At 35.3% G+C, this 18001-nt stretch overlaps 1 protein-coding gene across 1 annotated transcript in view; it reads right to left on the bottom strand.

Annotated features, from left to right (window-relative positions):
* Window positions 1–1503: 1503 nt before the first annotated feature.
* The window catches only part of LOC124367377 (TBC1 domain family member 9), an 84611-nt gene continuing 68113 nt past the window's right edge, over window positions 1504–18001 (bottom strand). The window contains 4 exon segments of the mRNA XM_046824143.1: window positions 1504–3652; window positions 9778–9831; window positions 15606–15825; window positions 15965–16084. Coding sequence (XP_046680099.1) covers window positions 15748–15825; window positions 15965–16084 — 198 coding nt within the window. The 3' untranslated portion in view covers window positions 1504–3652; window positions 9778–9831; window positions 15606–15747.

The raw sequence follows: 18001 nt of genomic DNA, 5'->3' as shown, positions 1-18001 counted from the left end.
TGGCCCACACCTCTATACAGTTATCATCAAGGACCATAGGAAAAGAGTGCTTACATCTCAGAGTAAGGCTGTATCTTGATGCACAAGCCGCAGCCTCAATCTCTCGAAATGTTCCTGCTCTATCTGTACTTTAGTTAAGGCCTTGACGGAATAAACGTCATAAGTCTCCTCTTCAAGTCCAACAGAGGTCACCTACGTTGAAGCTATCAGGCAGTAGATACACCAAACCAAAATCCTTGTATCTGATAAGAAATTATAAAAGTTCTCAGCGATAAACTGAAACAGAACATAAAAAGCAATGACCTTAAAAATTCTGATTCTGAACAGGAACCTGGTCTACCCTTGATCTATCTGTTTAGCCCAGGCCTCCCCTATTGAATAGATTGGCAGGCATGTTTGGACTTGTATGGAAGAGATATGCTCCTGATCAGCTTTCCGGATATTTGCTTACAGAGAAACATGAAACCATACTGAATCATCAAAAGCCAACTGGAATACATTTAATGAAAATCTAACAGCCCCAGAAATTAACATTCAGTTGGATATTGATACCGCTGTGAATAACGGTATATTGCACGCAAGCTCAGGAGAGTATACAAAAAATCTCCTGAATCGCCAAAACAGAACTTTGTTACTTAGTGGACAGAAGAATGTACAGTAGCTTTGCGTGAAAGAAGAGCTCTGAAAAATGTAAAACTAGGCTTACTCAAGTAAACCTCATAAATTACCTCTTTGGTGTGGAGGAAACGTCGTCCAAACTGCGGAAAATCTCCCAACCTATTTTGCAACTAAACGTCGGAAACAAAATTATTTCAGATCCCAGAGAAATCACCAACATTTTCACTGAAATTGAAGCAGGAATAACAAAAACTTTTGTTTATAATCCAGAGAATAAGGATTTGAACGTAGAGGTCACCTCAAAAGAGATCCCTCCCAAACAAATCTAGCAACCATCTGCTCCATGGTTTTGAGACAGATATATCGGCCTAAAGCACTTAGGTCATTCCAGGCTAAGGTCCTTCCCCTGTTTTGGTATAAACACAACCCTGGATACCCTCCAGGACAGTGGAATGTACCTGAGGGCCACAGAGACTCTGAACAGTCTGCACAGCAGGGGAAGAATATCCAGCCCCACTGCAAGCAAACCGGTCTCCCCCAGGAGCTTTATAAGGACTAAACAAGTTAATCGCCCTCTCGATCCTTCTGAAGGTTATTACACAACACGCCAAACTCCACTGCAGATAAAGTGGCACAGTCTGCAGGTCTCCTCCACAGTTCGAGTGGTTGGTCCTTGTCATAAACTACACAGTCCGGGAAGTGTCAGTCTCTCACCTAGTGTGGTGTAGTATGTTGTGTGTATTCCGCACACAGCAGATAGATATACTACCGTGTAACAACGGCACATTTTTGAAATCCTGCCATCTTTTCACCATCTTGGAATTGTTTATTACTTTATAATACAACAGTATATTTGATGTTGGAATAGATCAAGTAAAAGCGTTGTAAACCATTTTAATGTAATCTTTATTATTTGTACATATTATTCAACTGGGAAAATAAAAAATTATGGTAATACAAAAGTATGAAAGTTACTAAGAGAGTGCTACAAAGTTATGCTTTAAAGAAAAATAGTTTATCATAACGTAACAAAACCCAACAATTTATTAGTTTCACATAAAATATCCAGATCTAAACGCAGATTAAAGCAACTAAACGTAATTTTTACTAAGACTAAGAATTTTTATCATAGTCTAGTGATTGCTAAGACTTTAATTTTTATTCAATTAAATGAGTGGAAAACTTTTTTGACAACTAGCACTAGCCCAGGGGAATCAGCTATACAGCGTGCAGAGATATTGCGGAAGTCCTTGACAGTCACATTAAATTAATTCTAAACGATTAAATATCATTAAGTGGGTAATTATACAAATAAATAAACTGTAAGTTAAAACAATCTCCTAGCAACATTTAACATGTAAATAATAATAGGACATTTTAAACTTTAATACATTCACAACATCAGTGTTTTTCTGGACTTTTTTATTTAACGTCGAATTTTTAAATAATAATGGCATAAATCTGTAGTCGGTTTTTTTACGTCAAACGTCTACGTATAACAAGAAATGTATGTAGGCTTTGCAATTTTCCACAAAAAATTTTTTTCATTATATTTTTATACGTGTACCCCAAGCACAGCCAAATCCCATGGAGTGACATTCACGATCATCGAACTCGGTGTTGCCAGTATAAAAATAAAGTTTCAAGTCTAGAGGCAAGTTTGTTTTAGAGACAACGTGCAGATAGACAAGCAGATAGAAATTTCAGTTTTCCAGCCCATTGAGTGATAGGTTTCAGCAACTGCCAAACCAGAGTTAAAATAATCATCTTTTACTAAAGAATACAATGAGGATGTACAGACCACAGCCGGAAAATGGTAATATGGAATTCTTACAAACATGCTTATATTAGGACACTGGCAATTTGGGATGGTCTGCCATTTTTCAAAGACACATTCTGAGATCTTTGGGATCACAAAATACATTTGACTTTTTCTTGCACAATCACTTTCTTGTAGGTTAATAAATTGTTGCTTGGAGAGTCTCTTTAACCCTGGAAAGCATACACATCAATAACAATATTTAAGCACAGAATTCAGGGATTTTACACAGCTTTGTTATTTACATCTATCATAAAATACGTTTACACCATAATCAAAATTTGCAGCCAAATCAACATCGTACACAACTGGTTTTAATATTGTCAACAATCTTATCTATCATGATCAGGGTGAAAGATAATAGATATTGCAAATTTTTAGTTTGTCCATAACATCTAGGGATAGGCTTCCTGACCTACAAATGTCATTAGCCTACAAAACATACTGTATTTGCAACTAGATCTATATGTTTTATCCTTTTTAGTATTTCTACGTACAATATTTTTGAAACTACGTTTACACTTTACGACTTCTGTTCCTTTAAAAAATCTAAGTGACATCCAATACAAATTTTACTAAAAGCAACATTCTTCATTTGTACAAAAATAAAGCACATTCTTAGGCCTACATTGAAGCAGGTACGTACACCATCGAAAACAAAATACAATTATACATTTCTTACTTTATTAAGAAGTCACTTTTTGACTCTTATATAAACTTATTTTACTTAATAACTAGTCGAGCATTTTAAAATACCATTTCCATTGGATAAAGCTTTAATGATTTTCATACAATTAATACCATTATTGAAATCTGTACAGTCACATATTTAAATAAAACCACTATAAATATTATGCGTGAATATTCACTGTTATATAATATATTTAAATATACATTTTGGGACAACATATTTGATTGACAAAGATATTGCACAGTTCAGGGGAGGTAAAAGGAAATACCTATGGCACTACTTATATAAAACTTGTTATATTATTGGAAGTAATCCTACGGAATGTAAATTTATAAAACAATAACCATACACACTTTCACAAATAAATCACAATAAAATAATACAAAATATTAAACATTAAAAATATAACAACGCATCTATATAACCATCTTGTACACTACTATATCACACTTCAAATCTTCAAATTAATTTACAATTAGTTTAGCATATATTCCATCTGCCTTCCACGTGGGTGATTCTTTCATCTGAAAAAGAGCATTAAAAATTTATGAAATATAGAAACATATTCATTTATTTACAATAGTTACGCATCTGTTTATGGTTTTAGACACAAAAGACAAAGTTGCCACCTGATTGATGCTTGTTTGATAAATAAATAAAATAAATAAATAAATAAATCTTTATTTTGTCGTTCGAATTCTTACAATCATTGACAATGTCATATTGCAGCCTAGGCATGGTCAAAATAAAAACAATTTTATCAAAATAATTTAACTTAAACTAACATACAAAAAAGAAAAAACAGTGCTTTAGTAGCATAAAATTAGTCAGTGAAGGTTAATTTAAAATAAACTAGGCCTAGATATATAAATTAAATAGTAAATAAACAATTGTCAAAATTTACATATAAAAAATTATTATATATCTAAAATGTAATGTTTTTTTAATTCTAAAAAACTCGTCCTAAACTATAGAAAGGGTGTTTCAAAAGCCAACTATAAAAGAGCTTAGTGAAGGTTTTTATGTGGATACTTAATTTACCAGAGGTTCCAAAAAAATTATAGATTTTCAGGGATGTTACCATGTGATTATTTAAGGTTTTACTGAGGCGGTGATAACCAATTGCAGCATTGTTTTAGTTCTAGTATTGTATGAATGAATTTCGTTATTAAATTTTAAAAATTTTGGATTTTTTAGAATATAGTTAATTAAATCAAATATATATAGATTGATAACCGTTTGAATCTCTAACAGAATAAAAAAGTGGTTTACAATGTTCCAGCGGTTGAGAATTAGTCATTAGTCTAATAGCTTTTTTTTGAAGAATTAAGATGTCTTCAGTTCCTGAGCAGTTGCCCCAAAATATCAAACCATATCGAAAATCTGCTTGGAAATACGCAAAATAGGCAGTCCTCACATAGTTTTTAGGAACAGCACTCTTAAGGCGACTTAACAGGTAAATAACTCTAGAAAGCCTTTTGCTTATATATTCTGTATGTTGGTTCCAGTTTAGTTGGTTATCTATATACATTCCTAAAAATTTTTATATGGAGCTAAAACTGTTATCAAGAGGGGCCAAATAAGGTTTCAAGCTAAAAATTATATTTTGTGTCTTTTCTTCATTTAATAGAAATCCATTAGATCGAAACCACTGGGAAGCACCTATTAAGGTTTCATCTGAAAATTTTGAGAGTTCTCCAATGTTATTTGCAATGTTAATAAAGTTGTATCATCAGTGTAAAGTATTGTTTTTAGCTGTCACTGAGAAAGGTAGATCATTTATACTGATTAAAAATAGAAGTGGTCCAAGGACAGAGCCCTGTGGGACACCATATTTTACTGTTATGTCCTTGGACCTTACCCCATTGATGGTAACTATCTGTTGTCGATCATGTAAATAAGACTTGAAAAATTTCAATGTAGGATCTGAAAACCCGTAATAATTTAGCTTTGTGATAAGATCACAATGGTTAACACAATCAAAGGCTTTGCTAAGGTCACAGAAGGTGACCTGAGCAAAAGCCTTATTTTCAAATACCTGATTAATTTTGTCTAATCAAATCATCTATTGCATCAACAGTAGATTTAGTCTTTCTAAAACCAAATTGAGATGCATTTAAAAGATAATTGCTCTCCAAGAAATCAACAATCTGTTCGTAGACCAGGCGTTTCAATTAGTTTTGATAGGACTGGAACAACAGAAATGGGACGATAGCTCCAGGCTCATCCTTCGGACCCTTTTATATATTGGGCAAATTCTGGAAACTTTAAGTTGTCTAGGAAACACCCCCTCTTTTAGTAATTGGTTGATACAGGTTGCTAGAGGATTTACCAAACTTAAAGCTATTTTTTTTAATAAGTTATTTGACATATCGTAAAAATCAAGGCTGTCAGAATTTTTTTCATTTTTTTAATGGCTTTCAAAACGTTCTCTGGAGTTATATTTTTTCCAAGAAAAGTACTGGTTGGACACAATAGCTGGCAGCAAACTCATGACTTTGAACATTATTTACAGATGATTCTATGTTTCGTTTAACTTCATTTACAGAATTTACAAAATAATTATTGAAAGTATCAGGATCAATGTTGGTTTTGAAATTATTAACTTGAACATTATTATTTTTTATAATATGCCAAGCCGATTTGCATTTATTACTACTTTGCTCTATATAATTTACATTACTAGCTAGTTTTGCTTCTTTGATGGACTTTTTATACTGATATTTTAATTCGTTATACCTATCTCTTAAGGAAACATTTTGATTATGATTGCCTTTATCAAGTCACTAAGAAACAATAATTTTTCTTTCATTTTCCTTAAATTGTCAGTATACCACATTTTATTCTTTTTTTTTGGATAATTGTTCGGTTTTAATTTTTTTTAATACTTTAAAAAAATTTATATTGTTAATGATAACAGTGAACAGAGACTCAAACATGTATTCCGCACCATTGAATTTAGTTTAGATATATTAAATTTTTCCAGTCATAAGTAGCTAGCTTTGAAGATAGATTTTCAAAATCACATTGAGGGATAAACAATTTAATGGGATAGTCAGTTCTAGAAATTATTGTAATCGTTTTTAGTAAATGTTTCTATTTTTCATCCTAATGTTGACAGTGATGCCATCATGATCAGAGAATGGAATTGGAACGTACTGACTGAGGCTGTCTTGAGAGAATGTCTTCTTATAAAGACACATTATCTAGACAATTTTTTCCTCTAGTTGGTGTATTATTTAAATAGTAAAAAATCATACTGTCTTAAGGATATTAAGCAGTTTGCTAACTGTTGCAGTGTTTTTTGTAACATCAAAGCAAATATTAACATCGCCTCCCAATATAATATCACAATTAGTCTTTTGCGTAATATATGACAGCAATGTGTCAAGAGTGCATAAAAAATATATTGGGGTCACCAATTTGGAGAATGATACAAAGATACTACCAATATTTTAAGATCATCAATAAAAATAGCAGAGGCTTCAAAGTTTTAATTCATCACAAAATCCACTAATGTCCCACTCCTTAGATTGAAATTTACCATTTACAAATATGGATGTCCCCCCTCTAATGTGGTTCTGTCTGCAATATGCAGCTGCACAGTAATAATTATCCGGAAATGATAATTTAATTTCATCATATCCAAGCCAATGTTCTGACAGGCAGATTACATGCACATTAGGCATACTAATAAAAAAACTTGCTAAGACATCAATTTTATTTTTTAAACCTTGTATATTTAAAAATATTATGTTAAACTCTATGAAATGCTGGTTAGATGGATTTCCAGAAAGAGTGGCGGAGTTCAGTGATTGAGCTAGTTCCTGTTTTACATTGGCTAAATTGGTAACTTATTAATAGTTGGGTTAGGTGAAAAGAACATGATTACTTAAATGTATGATTAAACTATTATCTACAGAAGAAATGTTCCGAAACGTGTCTTGCAGTGTATAGTAGTAGTATCTTGCAGTGTAGTATCAGCCACATTGACTTCTAGCACATCATTTGATATAGAAGTATTTAGAGCATTAGAGTTTTTAGTAGTGGTTTGAGTCAAGTGTAAAGAAATTTCACACTTCAATTTTGCAACAAAATCAGAGTGCATCAGTCCATTTCTAAGTTTACCAGCAGATGCTTCGTCAGTTGTAACTATCTTGACACAGGCATTTGAAGCTTTCTGGAAGAGAATAAGATTAGCCACAAAATGTTCTATGGTTAATGTGATCCCTTACACATCCCATTGGAGAGCAGATCAGTGTTCTTAGTTTTCTTCTTTTAAAATCTTCCATTAGTTTAGTGAAAGCAGTATCATAATCACACTTTTCTGGCTTTTGATGATATATTTTTTTTTGTCACCAGACCGTAAACAGATGCTCCAAACCTGGATGTCTGATAAGTCAAAACATCGTTGAGACAATGTGACTGGGTGGGTTTCCCAAAACGGTCTCTGAATACCAGCGCAACCCCTGCACACTCATCTGTTTATCATCACAGAGGTCAGCGGAGATACAGTGGGCAAAGCCAACTGTTTGGTCATGACTAAAACTCATCCATTAAGTCATTCATGTCAGCCTCAATTACATTGATGAGTTCACAAACTGACTTGTTACTGGATTCAACTTGATTGTGTGATTTACCAGTAGAATGTGTGTTTGCCATAACACCTTTTAAATCACCAATGTGCACTTCCAAACTCTGCTGTTCCTTTTCTGGAAATACATTTTTCAGAATGTCCATAATTAAATATTAGCCTAGCTTAGTCCTCCCTCTGCCACTAAGGTGAAGGCCATGTCTGGTAAAATGAAATCGTTTTAGTCTGTCTAAGTCAATAAAGATAGGTAGATTTGATACGAAACACCAGATTCTCTAATGTAATTATTAAGAAGGTCAATAGTGTTGTGTAACTGGGCTAAATATGTCTTGGTCATATCTTCTTGGAACTGTGGCTATTATTACAGGCTTGTTCTTGCTTAAAGTAATTAGATCACTTTCCAGTGATTTATATATTGAGGAGACATCACTTTGTAGAACATCATTAGTTCCCCCCAAAAGAACTATGGCATCATCTGTTGATGACAATTGCTGCTTCTGTCACTTGGAGAAGACGAGCATTCGGCATTACACATCCCACGGCTTTTGATTTCGTTTTGATTTGCCCTTTCAATACCTTGAGCCACTTCATGCCCCTGGCTGTCTGAATAAACTGCCAATTTAATTTTTTTCCCAAAAGTTATTTTTGGTCTTGATTGAATTATTTTATTTTTAAATTTCGTTTGGTTTTTTGTTTCTTGTAAGTTGAATGTTTTCTTTTCTATAGTTTGTTTGATGACGACTTCCTCCCTTTTACTCTGTCGTTTCTTCTGAATTCTGGAAATACACCATTCCAGATTTTATTACTTTTAATTATTCGCTTAGATCGACATTAGTACAATATTTCATGAAATGTGTTTGTGTGTGTGCATGTGTGCAAGCGAGCGCACCATGTAGTTCACATGATTTTATATTTAATAATGACAACAACAAATTACAATCCGTCCACGATTTCATGGCAGCAACTCGAGCCTACGCACAGGCCCATGTAGGCTTATTTCCTAAGTCACTAATATTTTTTATTAATACCTAATGAGTTCAACTTCTTAAAATAAATTAACTGCTACAACTAACGAATGTACAACTAGTTATCCTTAATTGTATGTTATTAACTAAACTTATAATTACAACTTAATTTTTACATTGTTACATTTTGTTTACTTTTTAAGGAGTTTGAATTTTAGTTTGTACATTGTTTCATGTACCAAAATTGGAAATAAATTATGATTCAATACAATTCAATTCATACGAATTCTACTGAAATTCACCACAGTAATTTGTTATAACATTTTAAAATGGGAAAACCGTATATCAAAATGTCATAAACATTCACTTTGACAGAAGCATCGTGATGGCTATAAAAAGACATTGCGATGAGGAGGAGTTAAACGTTGCAAGTGGAAGGGGGATAGTACACTGAATGTGAGGTAGACATAGATATATTCTGATTGCTCACATAACTAAACTCTTGAAAATCAAAAAAGCGCTGCAGAGAGTGGATCCTTCCTCATAACAATTGTGTGACTCGGCCTACTGAATAAAAACGGCAACAAGTGCAGCTGAGCATAAAACTATGGTCTGTTAGGTACTGTATTAGTATTAGGTAATGCATTGTATTGTTGCCTTTGTTTATTTTCAGGAATTCTACCTAGAAATCATGTATGATGGACACAGCTAAACTTTCGAAGTATCCAAAACAAAGCTCAAATTAGCCACCCCAATTGAACACTATACATAATACAAAATTTCAAGTACAGTAAAGTGTGGAGAGTTACAGAAGAAGAGTTCATGGTATTAAATGAAATTGTTAGTAAGTATGATTAACATAACCTATGATATTCTATTCACACATAACAAAGCAAAAGTAATACATAAAAATAAATTCTAAAAATGTAATATTCTACAGAATGTTTACTAAGAATTAAAATAGATTTGAGTTAGTTCCTTAAAGTGGAAAGGAAGTGCCCTAAATATTGTGCCATAGAAATATTGAACTTCATGCTCACTTTATATTCTAAAATTTTAGAACAAAAAAGCAATAAATAATGATACTCACATACAATATTGAGTCCATGGATTAATTTGGATAACACTCATGGACCCAAACGATCTGAAACAAAACGAAATGGGGATTGTGAATACAGGAGGATCCTAGACTCTTTTTTATAATTGAGAAAATTGCACTGTCAAGAATGCTGAAATACTTAGAAGAACAAGATCTTATAACCACAAAACAAAACAACATGGTTTTTTAAAAGGCAAATCAACAACCAGTGCCTTAACAAGCTTAGTCGAATCTATTCTGGATGAGCTAGAAGAAAATAGTCATGTTGCAACTGTGTTATTGGACTATAGTAAAGCTTTTGACTGCTTGGGACATGATTTGATTATAGACAAACTCACATCCCTGGGCTTTAAAGGAAGATCTAAAGACTGGATAAAAGACTATCTCAGAGGGCGTAGTCAGGTTGTAGAGATTCAGAACAGATCAAATTGTAATAGAACTACATTCAGATCCAAACCAAGACGACCAATAAATAGAGGATTCCCTCAGGGCTCAATATTAGGACCCTTTCTTTTTGTGCTTTTTACAAACAACTTCCCTGATTTCGTCAGTGACTGCAATATTGAAACTATTATGTTTGCTGATGACACTACTCTGGTTATAAAAAATATAACAGCACACGGACTTAACTCTGAAATAACTAAAACCACTAACAAAGCACTCCAGTATTGTCTTCAAAATGACTTGGCAATAAACCAATCCAAAACCATCCAATTAAATTTTAGCAGAAGACTTGAACCTATACCCAGTATCAATGACATCACAGTGGAGGACAAATCCAAACTATTAGGTTTAACTATTGACAAAGATCTATCCTGGAATGAGCGTATTCATATATTGAGTAAAAAGCTTGGATCTGGTATTTTTGCAGTGCGTAGGATAAGATGGATAGGGGGGCTGGACGCTGCAAAAGTAGCCTACTATGCCCTAATAGAATCCCACATTCGGTATGGTCTAATAGTTTGGGGTGGCACTTCTGAACAAAACCTTACCGAAATTCTAATACTTCAGAAGAAAGCAGTGAGGGCACTAGCAGACCTTAGTCCATTAGAGAGTTGCAGAAGTGCATATAAATCACTTAAGCTTCTGACGGTTGTGTCTTTGTATATACATGCAGTGGTCATGCAGACCAAACAGACTTAGCAAGAGGAAGTGATGTACACTACTACAACACTCGTAGAGCTAAAGATTACATTCTACCAGCACATCACACCACTAAATACAGTAAGAAACCCTCTTACATTGGACGCAAGATCTACAACTCACTCCCTCTGGATCTGAAGAATCTTACTGAAAGACAACTCAAAAATCAACTCAAAGACTGGCTGGTGCTGCGACCCTTCTACACCCTAAAGGAATATTTTGACTTATTAAAGGACTCAAACAAGACTCAACTTTGTAATGTACAATTTTACATATGTAATGTATGCATTTCAAGCCATGTTATTTCTTGAAGAAATTAACAATAAAGAATTCTTTGATTTGATTTGATAGACAGTAATGTACAAGACTTAAAAGAGTTTCTATCCTGACAGCTACTGCATTTCACAAACTCAAATTCAAAGTGGTAACTGTCAATATGATTCCCACTTTCAAAATATATAAACTTCAGGAAGATTATCTAGCCCTGAAAGGAAATAGAATAGAATAGAATAGAATAGAATAATGCTTTATTTCTAAACATCAAGTACAGAAATGGTGTCAAGTATGTTGAGGTTAGACAATTCAATATTGGATGAATATGCAATGTTATCATGTTCTTAAGTTAAGTCCACTGTCTTTGGTCTTGTCAAGAAACTCTTCGATTGAGTAGACTGGATTATCTGTCAACCAGGAGCTCAATTCTGTGTTTCAGCGCTTCCCCTGTCAGTAGCTTGAAGTCAGCAGGGAGATGGTTGTAGAGTTTAGCCCCGATGAATGATGGTTTTCTTTCATAAAGAGCTGTCCTATGTCTCGCAACGGGGATTCTTGATGAATGTCTAGTGTCATGAAAATGTAATCTTGTTTCTTTTGGGAGTCCTAATTTATCAACATAGAGTATGACTGCCTGTATGTAAATTGAGATTACTGTTTTAATTTTGAGGTTTTTAAATTCTTCTCTGCAACTGTCTCGTGCTTTTAGGTTTGCTATGGATCTTATAGCTGACTTCTGGATGGTGAGTATACGATTTAAGTTGGTAGTTGATGTGCCACCCCATACTACTATACCATACCTCAAGTATGTCTCAAATAAAGCAAAGTATGCCATCTTTGCTGCTTCTATGTTGCTGATGCATTTAATTCTTCTTATTACATAGAGAGCAGAGTTGAGTTTCTTGCACAGGATGTCAACATGTGGGCCCCATGTCAAATTTGAGTCTAGAGTGAGACCCAAAAGGTCATTTTGGTCTGCAAGGTCAATATCAGGAAGGGCCGGGATTTGTTCACCTCTTCTGCTGAAATTGATCTGTTTTGTTTTAGAAGGGTTTGCTACCAAGTTATTTGTAAGGCAGTAGTCGTATGTCATGTTTAGGGCAATGTATGCACTGATGCTGATGTCCCTCTGGTGTGTCTCCTTTCAGTAAAAGGGTTGTGTCCTCTGCGTACATCACCACCGAACTGTAGTCCTTGATGTAATCAGGGAAGTCATTTGTCAAAAGTATAAAAAGTACAGGCCCAAGCACCGATCCTTGTGGTACTCCTCTTTCAATCGAACGTAACTTTGATTTTACTGTTCGAGTAACACCATTTTCCATGTAACTGAGCTCTACCAGTTGACTCCGTCCTCTGAGATAGCTTTCAAACCAGTGTTTAGCAGTTTTCTGGACCCCTAGTGCCTCTAACTTATCAAGAATGATATCATGGCTAAGGCAGTCGAACGCTTTTGAGTAGTCAAGGAGAACAGCAGTGGTGTATTTGCCTTTGTCAATGTGATCAATAATAAATTCTACTAGGTCTGTTAAGGCTGTGGCTGTAGATCTACCCTTTAAAAAACCATGTTGGCAGTTAGTGAGGAGGTCAAGTTGTGTCAAATGGTCTATGAGTCTCTTCAGGACGATTTTTCCTCAAAGATTTTGGAAAAGGTGGAATTATATTGAAATGGGGCGATAGTTACTGAGGTTGGTTGAGATTCCTTTCTTCAGTTTTTGGGTACACTTTTGATACTTTGAGAGCCGAGGGGAAAATGCCGCTTTTGAAGGATTTGTTGATAACATCAACAAGAGGAGCAATGATTGTTTCAGCACAGTGTTTTACTAGCTTAGCAGAGATTTCATCTAGACCACTGGTGGTTTTATTCTTCAGGGAGGAGATGATTTCTTCAACTTCCCTCACAGTTGTGTCTGTTAGAATAAGCTTTGTCTGTGTTAGCCTAGGCCTAGGTGTTTGTGACTCTAGTAGATGGTTGATTTAGGTTGCTAGCTGCTCTTAATGTGTCCTCTGCGATGTTTGAGAAATAGGTGTTGAGTTCTTCTACAATGTCTTCAGGTTTTTCTATGGTTTTCCCTTCAGTAATTAATTTGATGAGTGGATTGTTCTTCTCCCCTCTTTTTTGTAGCCCTCTCAGAGTTCACTATCTCCCAAGCTGCTTTGGATTTATTGCTGGACTGCTGTATATGGTTTGCTGCACTCTCTTGCCTTAATTTCCTCAGTCTTAGGTCATATTGCTTCTTTTTACTAGCCATGGCAGATCTGTTTCTCTCTAGCCCTGTCAATTCATACATACGAAGCAACTGAAGATAGTCCTGCTTTAGTTGGGTAATTTCTATGTCATTGTAGTTAACATAGGTTTTGCTTTTTATCTGCCTAAGTTTTCTTTAGTGGACATGCAGCATTTATTTCCATAAGTCAGAGTATTTAGAAGATTGTTATAGGCTTCATCGGCTGATATCGTTGAGTAGACTTCGGTCCACATTTGTTGTGCACGGGCCAAGTTTAAGGTGGTTAAGTGTATTAACATTTATTTGTCTTCTGATTTGGGATGTCTGTCTTGGTTGCTCGGTGGTAATATCTAGCACACAAAGTTGTCCTTTTGTGATCTGATAGACCTGTATCAAGTATGTGCAACTTTGAGGCTCTCTATGGGGAAGTTTGTACAAACACAATCAATCGAGGAAGCTGAGTGATAAGTAATTCTAGTTGGCGGAAGGTTTAGTCTGTTAAAGTTATAAGCTGCTAGAGTCTCTTCAAAATCTGTTTTTGGATTTGTGTACCTTTAAACAATCAATGTTTATGTCACCTACCAGAACAACGCTACTTTTATGTGGTTCAGTTTGCTCCTAAAACTTGTGACAAAATTTTGAGTGCATCTTCTAAATTTGCTTGTGGGGGTCTGTACACTCCAATTATAGTAATGTTGGTTTTTACTGATGTTTAGGGCTGCTACTGCTATTTCACATGTAAGTTCCTCACTAAGATCTCCCACACTCATAGATTCTGCCCTCAATCACTGTGTCATCTTTTGTGAAAATAACTACTCCTCCATATTTATGTTGTGTTCTGCAGAAATTTTGTGACTAGCTTGTATCCAGGAATTATTGTATTCAACAATTCATTCTGCTTTAGACCATGTTTCTGTTAGTACTAATATGTTTGGAGATGTGTCATGTAATAAGTGGTTGAGTTGCTCTCTTTTGTTCTCTAGGTTCCTTATGTTTTGGTGGAGATACTAATTTTTGAAGAGTGTCTTTTTCCTTTGCTTATTATTGTATTTTTATTTTGCTGTTTGTCTTGTTGCTGTGTAATAAAAAATGATTAGGTTGTTGCACATCAGCTTGCAGTAGTTTCTGACTTTGGGGTCTTGGGAAAAGAGTGAATCTGTTGTGTAGAGAGCTCTTGAGTCAAGGGTGCAGTTTGCAGAAGTATTGTCGCCTAGTGGCGGGTTGGTCCTGGCATAGGTATTATCTATTCTCAAAAGGTTTTTATAGAACTCTATGTTTTTTAAAAAGAAATCTTCATATTTTTCATCTGCTAGTCTTATTTTTTTTGCATTTATTGGTGGTGACTTGTTCACATTCAATTTTATTTTAGAGTTGACAGACATTGTGTTTTGTAGAGTTTTATGTTTTCTAGCGGTTGCAACTTGAAAAGAAACACTGTAGAGAAGTTTCCTTTTGTGTTCTTGGTTAGGAGAGATGTGTGCTGGGTACTGTGAGTAGTCAGGCTGTCTTCTCGGCCAGATGTGTTGATGTGTTTAGAGCCTATCACGGAGTCAGTCAGTTTCTGGTCAATGGCATGTGTGATTTCTGATATCAGGGAGTGGTTCTGTTTTGTTGGGGACACAGTCCAAAATGTTTTCCAGTTTTTGGTTGCAGGTTTGCCTGATTCCTGATGTCAAAAAGTTGGCTTGGGGCTTGTCGGAGTTGTAGTCAAAAGATTTTCCAGTTTTTGGTTGCAGGTTTGCCTGATTCCTGAATGTCAAAGAGTGGCTTGGGCTTGTCAGAGTTGTAGTCAAATGATTTTCCAGTTTTTGGTTGCGGGTTTGCCTGATTTCCTGATGTCAATGAGTGGCTTGGGCTTGTCGGAGTTGTCAAATGATTTTCCAGTTTTTTGTTGCAGGTTTGTCTGATTCCTGATGTCAAAAAGCTGCTTGCATTGTTACCTACTGCAGTTAGGTTTTTTGTCTTGATAAATATATATATTTTAAAATTATAAAATTATATACTTATAAAAAATTCATTAAATGAAATAAACAATGTCTACAATAATTCTAAATTATTTAAAGACAGTTCACCTCACTGTCGCATAGTCCGTGCATGTGGGCCACTGCCTCAACAATGTCTACCCTTTGGCTGAAGAAGTCTACGATGGGTTGCCCAGTCTGTATGGAGGCCATCACTCACCTGTCACTGGAGGTCAGCCAGAGTGTGTATAGTGGTGAAGCGTCGTCTGCGCATGTGGCTCACTGCCTCAACAATGTCTACCCTTTGGCTGAAGAAGTCTACGATGGCTTGCCCAGTCTGTATGGAGGCCATCACTCACCTGTCACTGGAGGTCAGCCAGAGTGTGTATAGTGGTGAAGCGTCGTCTGCGCATGTGGCTCACTGCCTCAACAATGTCTACCCTTTGGCTGAAGAAGTCTACGATGGGTTGCCCAGTCTGTATGGAGGCCATCACTCACCTGTCACTGGAGGTCAGCCAGAGTGTGTATAGTGGTGAAGCGCCGTCTGCGCATGTGGCTCACTGCCTCAACAATGTCTACCCTTTGGCTGAAGAAGTCTACGATGGGTTGTCCAGTCAGTGTGGTGGCTATGAACTGTTCCAGGGCTATCGACCACTCGGCATCTGCCAGACTCCCTGGGTTACCGTTACGATCGGAGACCTGCCAAATTTGAATGAAAGTCAACAAAGAACTACAATACACTGCCACTAAATAAGGAAGGAATAAGCAATAACACATTTACTTTATTCAATTAGTACTATGTGGAATTATAAATGTTTTTCTTGTAATTGGTCTGAAACTTACTAATAATATGAGGGCTATCCAGAAAGTAAGTTACGTTTACAAATATATAAAAAACAAAGTACAATAGAAAAATTGTATTAAATACATTTAAAAGTGACAGTAAAACACAATTTTTCAACATAATCACCATAAAAATGTAGGCACCTATCATAGCGGTGAACTAGTTTTAATTCCAGCGTTATACAATTCTGCCACCTGAGACTTCAACTAAGTAGTTACATCCTCCTGCAGTTCACATCATCATCCTGCACATTACTTCTGCAATTTTTAAACCTAACGCACCACTGATGCACTTCACCTTCAGTGATAATATTGTTCCTATAAACTTTACAGCATTGGCAATAAATCTCAATTGGTTTATTGTGTTTAGCTAATAAAAAGTGTATTTCCGATCGCACTTCACAACTCGCAGGATTTTTAATTGAGTCACACATTTTAAACTGCTATTGTAAAACAACAAGGAGTGACAGTAACCTCTCACTAGCACAGTTGTATAGCCACTGAACAGAGAAATGCCCTAACATCAAAATGACCCGCCCCTACTGGCTACAGAGCAAAACATAATCTACTTTCTGGATAGCCTTCATAATTATCAATTCATAATTATTGGAAATTTTAGAATTTTTTTTAATTACATAACAAATCCTTATACAAAGATTCTCAGGGCATTTTGAAAAGTTAAAAAAAAATGAAACTAATAAAAGCGTATTAAATTTAATTCTTTGTACAAAACACACAGTATGTATGGTGTTGCATAAGAACTACATTTTCACCCACGGAAACCTCATTTTGTACAAGAGTTGAAATTTGAAGATTGTGACCGAAGAATGGAATATGGAGAATTAATGCTGGGTTGGTACAAAGATTGGCCACAACTGTTTGAAAACACTTGTGGAGTGACGAGGCCGTGTTCCATATTCGTGGTTTTGTCGATCATCATAACTGCCATAACTGGGTGTTACGTGGTATGGCAACTACTCGATCCTGAAAAGTTGCAAACTTGCTCCAAAGTGACCGTGGTGTAGAATGAGAGCAACAAAGCTCATTGGTCCATATCTTCTGCGTGATACCATGAATGCTGTTCGCTACCTTCGGACGTTTTGAGACAATTTGTGACCTATGATATCACAATGGGAAAACATTAATGACCTCATTTTTATGCAAGATGGTGTGCCACCCCACTTTGCAATAATTGTTCGCGAGTGGCTGGACCAAACATTTTGTGCGTTGGCTGGGACGGCGTGGAACGCACGAATGCCCTGCAAGGAGTCCTGATCTTACTCAATGTGACTTTTTGTGGGCCTACACCAATGAGGAGGTATTAAAGTCCAAACCTCATACGTTGGAGGAATTGGAAAACAGAATTCAAGTAACGTACCAATTGACTTCCATCAGAAAAATGTAAATTGTATCCCTGGCTGTTTGAGGAAGTTACTTAACAACACCGTTGCCTACGTTGACATTTAACTTAGTCCTGTTTTCTTATGTAGTGAAACGCATGTACTTGGCTTCCTAATAAGTCAGGATTATTATTAAATAATTTATAACAGTTTTATAATACCTAGTTACTTTTCACCTACTTAGTATATGTTTAATAAAAATTATTAGTAACTCTAAAATGCTACTTTAATATAAAACGTTTTATAATTTTTGGACATTTTAATTAAGGAAAAGTAATTGTGAGTAATTGTTACACCTGAATTTGATAAAGAATACCATTTTTACTAACCCCTTTTCTAATTTCAAAAAAGTTTCATGTTTCTCTCTCTTTCC

Source organism: Homalodisca vitripennis, chromosome 8 (assembly GCF_021130785.1).
Source record: "Homalodisca vitripennis isolate AUS2020 chromosome 8, UT_GWSS_2.1, whole genome shotgun sequence".
Lineage (NCBI taxonomy): Eukaryota > Metazoa > Arthropoda > Insecta > Hemiptera > Cicadellidae > Homalodisca > Homalodisca vitripennis.
Note: the sequence above shows the minus strand (reverse complement) of the source record. Positions and strands in the feature narration are given on the sequence as shown.